At 49.4% G+C, this 10,786-nt stretch overlaps 1 protein-coding gene across 1 annotated transcript; it reads left to right on the forward strand.

The window, feature by feature from the left end:
• The first annotated feature begins 8,861 nt into the window (after positions 1–8,861).
• LOC135228273 (putative POM121-like protein 1) lies at positions 8,862–9,920 on the forward strand. The gene has a single exon (XM_064272957.1). It carries the CDS (start codon positions 8,862–8,864, stop codon positions 9,918–9,920), a length of 1,059 nt encoding a protein of 352 aa, XP_064129027.1.
• The last annotated feature ends 866 nt before the right edge of the window (positions 9,921–10,786 follow it).

The raw sequence follows: 10,786 nt of genomic DNA on the forward strand, positions 1-10,786 counted from the left end.
AGAATGAAGGAAAAGCAATCTTTTAGGATTTGAACAAACCAAACCCATTACCATCAAGTCAATTCTGACTCACAGTGACCCTATAGGACAGAGCAGAAACTCCCTCACAGGGTTTGCAAGGCTGTAAATATTTACCTAAGCACACTGCATGTCTTAGTTATCTAGTGCTGCTATAACAGAAATACCACAAGTGGACGGCATCTACAACGAGAAATTCATTTTCTCACAGTCTCGTAGGCTAGAAGTCCAAACTCAGGTCACCAGCTCCAGGGGAAGGCCCTATCTCTCCGCCTGCACTGGAGGAAGGTCCCTCTCATCAATCTTCCCCTGGACTAGGAGCTTCTCAGCACAGGAACCTTGGGTCCAAAGGATAGGCTCTGCTCCTGGTGCCGCTTTCTTGGTGGTATGAGGTCCCCAACTCTCTGTTTGCTTCCCTTTCCTTTTATCTCCAAAGACTTTGGCTTAAGACACAACCCAATTTCTAGATTCAGTCTCATCAACATAACTGCTGCTAATCCCACCTCATTACATCATACTGACAGGATTTACAACACATACAAAAATCACATCGGATGACACAATACTGGAATCATAACCTAGCCAGGCTGACAGATTTTTTGGGGGGATACAATTCAATCCATGTCACTGTACATCTTTCAGCAGCTGGTGGGTTCAAATTACTGACCTTTTGGTTAGCAGCCAAGCACTTAACCACTGCATCACCAGGGCTCTTTTAGAACTCAGTGGGTACTTAAATATCATTTATTCTAATGCCTCCTTTTATGAATAAAAAAGGCAGAAGTTCAGTTCCTAGTAGAACTCAAGCTGAAGAAAGCCCCAAAACATTTTGTTTTGAAATTTTTTCCTAAGCCAGCCGAGCTTACTCTGCTCACCAGAATACTTCCAAAAGACCATTTACATTAGTGGGGAATTCAAAAGACTCAAGCAATCTTCCTTGTCTCAAGAGCTTTCCAACCGCCTTCTAACATAGACATAATATTCACAGCAACTCAACACCAAACTATCTGCTACTGAGTGATGCTGTTGTCATTAGGTGCCATCCAGTCAATTTTGACTCATAGCAACCCCGAGTCTTAGAGTAGAACTGCCCAGAGGGTTTTCTTGGCTCTATGTGGTGAGAAACATGTAAAATCTGTCTGGGCTAAAGTAGCCAGTGAGTCAAGCCCAGGTCTTGGAAACCAGTAACAAGTATTTAAATAGAAATCAATGTGATGAAAATGGTGTTTCGGGTGATAATAAATCTGGCAGTGGCACGCTGTATGGTTTAGACAGGAAGAAGCTGAAAGGCAGGTGATGAGCTGAAAAGCTGAGACAGGATCCCATGCCCGAGAAAGGCCTGGAGTGATGATGGCAGCAGCAGTGGGACAGAGGAAAGGGCAACATCAGGGGCTACTCTGGAGGAAAAACCAGAACGTGCTTTCATGGTTCAACTGAACATTCACCACGGCCACTTCCTTAGTAAACCAGGGGGTCCGGGGAGGAGAGGTGACACAGAGCTGGTGTCCCTGGGCTTCCTCCTGGGTCACTTCAGACTCCACACCCCACTGGGTTGTCCACCACATGTGCACGCAGAGCTCTGTCCTTTAGGCCCCGGTCCCACCTGACTCCACACCTCGGGTGAAAGCAGGACAGCAGGCAGGAGGATTGTGAGTACAAGGTTAGCAAAAGAGCAGGGGCTTTCCAGCTCTAATACTCTGAAACGAGGACGCCTGTGGTTTGTCGTACTCCCTCCAAATTGTCAGATATCTTTCTCTCTCTCTCTCTTTCACACACACACGCACAAATGCAATTACAGAGAAATTATTTTTGTGACCAGGTATCACACCGTCAGTCGCTAGCACAAGGTAACCCAAGGGTGCAGTTTCCAAACGTGAATCCTGGGCCAATGACCTTCTGAAGGATGACACCACTGGACAGTTCAACCCGCTCAGTTCCCGTCGAAGTCTCGGGACAGAAGACTTGGACACACTTCGCATCCCTGAGACCCCAGGAGTCACTCCAATGCCCTCCACCTGCCGTGCTGACCCCTCTGGGGCTCGGGATCCACCGCAGACACCCCCAAATCCTGCGCCCCTGGAGCTGCGCTGGCGGGGACACTTTCCGATCAGTCCCTGGATTAAAGAATGAGAAATTCAAGGAAAAATGTATGTTGGCTCCTCAGTAACGAGACTATCACCTACACGGACAAGCCGGGGCGACGTGGCTGAGGAGCTGCTGCCCTTATCAGTCTCCACTCCAAATGCAGGTAAAGTTTCCAACCACTGCTGGCTCAGACCTCCCCGAGCGCGATGGAGGAGGTATCCATGCGGCCACCGTACCCGCCCCCACTCACAGGACCCGCCCCCATGGTGCTCTACAACCAACCAAGGTCACCGGAAGGAGGATGGCACCGCCCACTTCCAGGAGGGGCGAGCCTCCTCGCACTCCACTGCCCGGGATCCCTAGCGCCCTCTCTGGCCGCAGGGAGGGATACAGGTGGGGAGCGGAGGGAGAAGGTGTCCAAGCGCATGCCCCGCCCACCGGTTATCTGACTGGTCACACGGCCACACCCACAAGCTCTCTGGCCTCGCCCACTTCTCTTCAGAACCTGAGGGAGGGGTCTCAGGCTCAGACGCTGACTCCCGCCTCCACAAACATTAGTCCGTATTTTTATCCCCTCAAAACAAATATCAGCTCTCTGAGACCTCATTTCCATCCAAGACTTACGCCGACCTCCTGGCTCCCTGATAGGGCTCCTAGCTCACTGCCTCTGAACTCACTTAGCAGTGCCACAATCCCAATAAAAAAAAACCACCCCAAATTCAAGAAGCCCCGCCCAGACCCGTAATTCTATTCTCGGTTTCCCAGAGCGCCTCCAAAAGCACACAAAAAACTCAAACGCCAAGACCGGTCCCAAGTTCTCAAACCGCCCCCTGGCTTCTGAAGCTCCGCCCCTGCCCATTCATACTCTCCAACCACCTTCAGGGACTCCTGAAGCTGCAGCCCTCCCTCCACCTCCCACTCTCACATTCCTAGTACAGGGTGGCAGGCCCTGGGCGGGGACACAACCAGGTAACCCCCCAGTTGCACACTGTGGTTCTGTTATTGATCCCATTTGCCAGGTGAGAAAGCAGAGGTTCCAGTGTCTCTCCCTTTCAATCTCTGGCCAAAGTCCCTCACCTCTTCGTCAACAAGCTGGCTGTCCTGGGCCTAAATCTCAGAACCTCTGGCTTCCATTCCCACCTCTGCAGCTGTTAGGCCTGCAGACATGGCTGTCCTCTGCCCAGCTGTGCTCTGCCCAGTCACATGCAGGGAACGCACAGTCCCTCAGTGCCTCAGAGCCCAGCCTGGCAGGTGACCACCTCACCCAGCCCTGCCAACAAGGACACCACACACTCCAGACCTCCTGTTCACAGTGGCAACTCGGCTCCTGCATGCCTGCCCATCAGCTACATCTCAGCTGCACCAGGAGCGGGGCTTCCCACTTGCCCAGGGACTGTGGGCCACATCTGGCCCTGAAAACCCAGAGAAGTTTTCTGCCACCCAAGGGGCTGCAACCACACCTTCTTCTGTGAGATCTGAAGTTCGTCCTTGGGGTGGAGGCCTCTTCCAGGTGTTCCCATCCTTGGCTACCTCCCTTGGGACTCTCCTTTAGAGTTCTCCTTACATCCTACAGTTACTCTCCTATCCTCCCTCAATAATTCTTTATATTAAACTGCCACTGTTTAAAAGTCTGTGTGGTTTCTGTCTCCGGAATGAACCCACACTGATACCTGAATGATTTCATTTTCTCCTTCATGTTGATTTCTATTTTCTGATTTCTCTGCAAAGAACTTGTATGACTTGTGTGATGCATTTAAGCTGCATTCAAACATCACCTTCTCTCTGAAGCCTGTCCTAATTTCCCAAGCTTGTTTCACTATTCCATTCTTTGCATTGACTTTTAATGTGCTTTTATTAGAGAGCCTAATAGGAAAATATAATAAAAAATAATAATATCTGCTCACCATTGAACACCTTTTCATATGCCAGGCACTGTGCTACATGTTTTACAAATATTGTGTTATCTACACAAATTCAAAGATATCTACCTGGCCAACTGACTGGAAGAGATATGTGCTGTTCCAAAGAAAGGTCATCCAAAGGAATGTGAATTGTTGAACAATATTAATATCACATGCAAGTAAAATTTTGCTGAAGATAATTAAAAAATGATTGCAGCAGTGCAGTGACAGAGATTGCTAGTTTGAACATATCAACCACTCCTCAGGAAAAAGATGTGACAGTCAACTTCCATAAAGATTAGAGTCTTGGAAAACCTGTGGGCCTTTTCTACTCACTTGTATAGGTTGGCTAAGAGTCTGAATGGAGTTCACACTATGCCAAGAAGTCACTCCAGAATGGTGAGCACATGTATTTCTGATGTTTTAAGCTACAGAGTCTGTGGTGATATGTCACAGCAGCCACAGGAAATCAGTACAAGGTTCTTGGGCTTCTGGCTCTGCCCCTCTCTGCTCTGAGGCTCCATCCCAACCAGGTGGCTTGGCAGGGATCACCACCATGCCGTCCCGTCTCCTGTGCATTTCTTCAAACCCCGATCACAAACACTGCTCCCTCCTTCTTCTTCTGAAAGAATTCAGAATAAACCAGTCTCTTTTTTTGTCTCTTTGTCTGCCATGTAGATTCTGTAGAGTCTCACATCACAGAGTTATGAGGTTCAATGAGAGAAGTCATGGTAAGTATGTACCAAAATGACAGGGTGATAGTAAGTACCCAAGAAATGGAAGCATTTATTACCAAAAACATCATCAATGAGAGAACCTAAAATCCACTTTTTCTAAGAAGAGAATTTGCGTGGTTATGGAAATGCCAATGTTATATTCATCACTTCTTCTAAGGGTCCAGCAGACAGACCGGTATTCATGAAGGCAAAGGCCAAGTCCGTAGGTAGAGGCGCCAGTGGGCCCAGTGTAGGTCAGTGTGGGCTAGCAAATATGGCTGCCAAGGATTGAGGGTCACCTCAGAGAGGATACCCTCATATCAAGCTTGGGAGCAGGTACCGCTCCTGCTCCCAAGCTTGATATGCAGGCTGCCCAATGCCATCGCCTCCTTTCCCCACCTCTACTCCAAAGAGCTCTTAGACTTCAGCGGCATGACAGGAGACCAGGAACCCAGGTTCCAGTGCAGGTCTCATAGCCTGGTTAGGATCCAGCTCAGAGCATGATGGACTCCGGAGCTGGACCACCCAGGATCTAGTCCCTGCTGCTGCAACTTACACTCTGGATAACCAAGGACTAGTTGTTACACCTCTGAATGCCTCTTCCTCTATCTGTAAAATAAGAGTGAAAATCATACCTGCTCCATAGAGTTGTTGTGAGGATTAAATTTGGATAAATAGTGATGAACTCAGAACAGGGTCTGGCACAAAACAAACTGTCTTGTTTCTCTAGAGGAGTCTAGGTTCTCTAGAGGAGCAAACCCAGTTAAGCATATAAACATAAATATATATATACAGAAAGAGAGACATTTACTTCGAGGAAATGGCTCACACAATTCTGGAGGCTGGAAAGTCCCAAATCTGTGGATCAGGGGACAGGCTAAAAGCCTCTGCTGGCTCACGAGTCTGCGGGGTTGGCGAACCCAAAGCCTGCAAAGTCAGGCAGCAGGCCAGAAACTTCTGCAGGCTTATGTCCCAAGGACCAGAGATCAAGAGATAAGAGAGTGCAGGATTGAGAAAGCAGGTGAATTGTGCCAGAACATCCATTTATATGCTGGAGACAGGCCACACTCCCAAGGAAACTCCCCTTTTGACTGATTGGCTGCTTGAATCTGCTCACAAAATGGAAAGTCATTACATTATGGAAAAGCACGTGTCAAGTCGCTGAGACTCATAGCCCAGCCAAGTTGTCACAGAACAGTCACCATCACAGGAGCCCTGCGAGCACCTTTGTCATCATCCCTGTTGTCATCATCACCATCTGACAAGAGAGGGTCAGAGCCCACCCAGTGCCTCTTTGGGGTCTATCAATCCTTCAGCCAGAGACCACCAGGAACATGCCTGCAGTTGAGCAAGTTCAGAACTTCCCAACTTTGTGAAACGTGGAATGAGAAAGTCAGAAATCCTCACCCTGACACGTCATAATACATCTGCTGAAAAACAAAGATGAAGATAAAACCTTGGAAGCAGTCAGAGGAGAACGACACCTTATACATAAGGGGATATCAATCTGAAGATGTGAAATTTCTCATCAGAAACCATAGAGGCCAGAAGAGACTAGAAGAACATAGTTAAATATGAAAGAAAAGAACCGTCAACCCAGAATTCTACATGCAGCAAAACTGTCCTTAAGGATCAAAGGCCAAAACAAACCAACAACAAAGAACACAAAACAACCACACACAAATATTGATGGAGATTATCTTATTTATCTAGTGCTGCTATAACAGAAATACCACAAGTGCATGGCTTTAACAAACAGAAATTTATTCTCTCACAGTCTAGTAGGCTACGAGTACAAATTCAGGGCGTCAGCTCCAGGGGAAGACTTTCTGTCTGTCGGCTCTGGGGGAAGGTCTTTCCCGTCAATCTTCTGGCTCTGGGGGAAGGTCCTTCCCATCAATCTTCTGCCGAACTAATTGCCTCTCCATGCAGGAACCCCGGGTCCAAGGGACGCACTCTTCTGGTGTTTCTTTCTTGGTGGTATGAAGTCCCCCTGTCTCTCTTCCCCTTTCTCTCTTTTATATTTCAAAAGAGATTGGATTAAGGCACCAATCCTGTAGATCTCATCAATATAACTGCCACTCATCCATCTCATTACATCGCAGTGATAGGATTTACAAGACATAGGGAAATCACATCAGATGACAAAATGGTAGACGATCATACAATACTGGGAATCATGACCTAGCCAAGTTGAGAGATGTTTTTGGGGACACAGTTCAATCCATGACGGAGATGAAAGAAAATGAAGAGTATTCGTCACCAGGTGACTTGCTCTAAAAAGATGGGAGAAGACTTCTTCAGGCCGAAGGGAAATGATGCAAGAGGGAAGCTTGGAGCTTCAGGAATAAACGAAGAGCAACAGAAATGAGAAGTATCTGGGTAAAGCAGATGACCTAATTTTCTCCTCTTAAATCCTTTAATACATGTATGTATGACTTTTGAAAGCAAACATTATCCCACAGTCTCAGATGGTGGGACTCAATTCACGTAGCTGGAATACCTGAAGCCCTGGTGGCACAGTGGTTAAGTGTTCGGCTGTTAACCAAAAAGTCAGCAGTTTGAATCACCAGCCACTCCTTGGAAACCTATGGGGGCAATTCTACTCTGTCCTATATGGTCACTATGAGTCAGAATCCACTCAAAGGCAATGGGTTTGTTTTTTTTTGGGGGGGGGGTAGCGTTAGATGTAATACATACGGCAACTGTAACAGAGGTTGGAGGGTAAAAAGATCTAAACGGCTGTAAGGTTTCTACATTTTACTACAATTGGTAAAATATTAACTCTATCTGGACAATGAAATGTTTGGTATATGTATTGTTACTCCCAGAATAATTAACAATTACACTCACTCAAGAAAAATTGGATAACCCAATGGTCCCACGTCTAGGTGCTATGAATGACAACTAAAATATTCACATACAGGTTTGCCTGTGAACATGTTTCCATATCGCTTGGTTAAATACCTGAGAGTGGGGCTGCAGGGTCATATGATCAGTAAACCTCTCCCAGGCTGCTCTACCCACCACCCTGCTCCCACCCCAGCAGGATCTGCATGGCCAACCCACACTTCTGTTCCTGGCAAGCACCTTCCTCCCTGAATCCCCGGGAGAAAGGGCATGTGGACACATAGCTGCTGACCTCGAACCTACCACCTTGCGCAGGAACTGCAGAGCCTGGAGCCTGGCTCTCCAGCAGTTTCCACTCTCTTAGCTCCTGGGACACCTGGCCTCCTCATGTCCTACACAGGTCTGACAGGACTGGGGTCAGGATAGAGGGCCACTGCTTCTGCCAATATGATCATCTCCCTTATGCCAAACACCAGCGACCTTCAGCAAGAGCCCAAAAGCGCCAGAGGGGCTGAAATGCTGCCTTTGATCCTGCCCTTCCTACCTGCTTCCTAAATGCATCAGCCCTTTCCTTGAGCGTCCTGTGAGCGCGTCAGTCCCTCACGCTGCTGCGCCTCAGTCCCTCACGCTGCTCAGCGTGCATGTCCGCACCTGGTGAGTTCTGCACGTGTACCTCGCGCTGTTCAGTGTGCAGGTCCTGCACCTGGTGATTTCTGCACCTGTACCTCGCGCTGTTCTGTGCGCGCGCCCGCACCTCGCGCTTTTCTGTACACGAGCTCGTCCGTCGCGCTACCGTGCGCGCACCCATCCATTGATGACGGATTCAAAAGGTGCGTTCCAGCAACGGGCAAACCAGTGCGTGCTTCGCCTTTGGCCTTGTTGGCAGCTAAAGGAGAGCGCTCAGCACTTTTCTCTCTAATCCCTCTCATTCAAGGACTGACTTTACTAAACTGCTCCTATGGGCAGTTTCCTGGGCAAACTTTGCCCCTCACCTCCATCCCCAGCACCGGGGAGCAAGAAACTGCTAGGGGCACCTGGCTGCCTCCAGCAGGCTCACTGCTCCCTCTGTATTCCCTCCGCTGGTCGTGGTCACCCAGCTGCTGCTGTCCCTGGATCCACTGGCGGGCCGCCCTACCAAAATCCAGTGAGTCCATTCTGGCAGTTTGTCACAGCAGCTCTGAGACATTCTTTTATGATCCTGTGGACCCTGTATTCCTTTCTGGAGGTCTTTACCTCAATATGCTGGCGTCACATTCAGAGGAAGCAAGTGCTATCTGCTTGTAACTCTAGGATGAACCCAGCAAAAGTAGTGGACAAAGTGATGCTCTGTTTGGCACAGTGTAGGTGGCTGGTAACATCCAAATGTACCCAAGACTCTGGCTCAGAGAAGATTGTGTTGAAGGTCATGGAAGAGAGCCGGAAAGGGATAGTGACACAGGAGGAAGACCCTGCAGTGGGGGAAAGGCAGGATGGTCAGCAAAGGGGCCCTGATGGCACTGGGAGAGCACGGTCTGCATTCAGGCCCCTCGGGGTGCCTGCAGGGCTCTCTTCCTTTGTGCCCAGGCCTGGACCACTGAAGAGAAGCCTCCATTCCAAGAGCTCAGAAGACAGTTCCACCAAGACACCCCAGAACTCCTTTCTGAGCTCACGCATCAAACAAAATGCCATCACAAGCTCATACAGCTCCACCCGAGGTTTCCCACCACTGCAGAGGAGAAGGGGTCAAGCCACATTGCAGTCCTGCCTGCCCCGGAGCTCCACAGAGAAAGTGAGCATGGAGGGCCATTGCTCTAGCTCCACAGAGAAGGCGAGCATGGACATCCATCAGTCTAGCTCTGCAGAGAAAGTGAGCACGGAGGGCCATCGGTCTAACTCTTTATCTTCAGAGTCATCTCAGAGGAAGATCCAGCGTGAACAGGTTGCAAATATGACTTCACAGCAGAAACAGAGCTCAAGCAATGGCTCACCCCCATCTGATAGTTCTAGGCCCAGGAAGCGTAAGATTCCTCTCCTGAGACTTAGGAGAGGGGACCCTCTGGTGCTGCCTCCAGCCCCCCAGCCAGGTTATCGAGTCACTGCTGAAGACCTAGACCGGGAGAAGAGAGCAGCACTCCAGCGCATCAACATCGCGTTGGGGGGTAAGCCTCAAGCCATCTCTGACTACAGCACCACACAGCCTTCTAGAAATTACCCCAGGCCTGCTGCAGAGACTGCTCCTCCACCAGCTGCCCCTGCAGACCCCAGCATTAAATCAAAGAAGAAAGGAGGGAGGAAGAAGCAGGACTCCCCAGGCCCTGGCGGAGTCTGGGATTGGCCATCCTGCAATCTGCTGGAATGGCTACCCCTATAGAGACTTATAGTAAGAAGCCCAGCTCACCAGGCCTCCTCTTCTCCTCATTGTCACAGCACTTCCAGGCACTTCTGCACAACACCTGTGAACTGGGATACGGTGAGCTCAGCACCTGACTTACCTGCTCCTGCAGCTGCTGCTCAGTCCCTTCTCCCTTCATGTTCAGGCTCACTCCGTCGCTCCTCTGAATAGGGAGAAGGGGGCCCTTGAATCCCAGGGCCTCTGTCACCAATGCAGCAGATGTCATTTCTGCCCTCCCCATTGCTCCCAGCACCTTCCGAATGGGGTCACCTCCACCTAGGAATGTGGATTCTCCTGGCTCCATCTCACAAAGCACTCTCCATCAGGGGACTCTCATGCCCCTCTCTCTACCAGCCTGCCAATCACAGCTTCAACATCACTTCTGGCCCCTCAAACATCATGTCTGCAGGCTTGGCTGTCCAGCCTGCTTCTGACTTGGGGGTCACTCTTATGGAGCCAGCACCACCTCCCAGCCTCTCCTCTTGGGGTTTCCTGCTGACTCCAGTCAGAGCATCTTCCCTTCTGCCCAGGACCCTCAGGCATCTCCTAGTGACAGCACTGCTTCAGCTGAAGGTCTATGGTCATACGATGGCCAGGTAAGAGACCTTGAATTTTGAAAGTCTCCCTTCTAGTTCTCCACTCTTTTGAAACACTAGCCACAAGAGCCACCCTCTCCAAATCCAAGCGTTTACTACTGAGTAACCATGGTAACACGGGATATCAAGATAACGATATGGTAGGAAAACATGGGAAGTCAGGAATGTTGCCCATGAGTCTTTCTCCTATTTCTCCTAAAGGCTTAATATTTCTTGTTTGTATTTGGAATCGGGATATGAGAATCCAGC

Source organism: Loxodonta africana, chromosome 19 (assembly GCF_030014295.1).
Source record: "Loxodonta africana isolate mLoxAfr1 chromosome 19, mLoxAfr1.hap2, whole genome shotgun sequence".
NCBI lineage: Eukaryota > Metazoa > Chordata > Mammalia > Proboscidea > Elephantidae > Loxodonta > Loxodonta africana.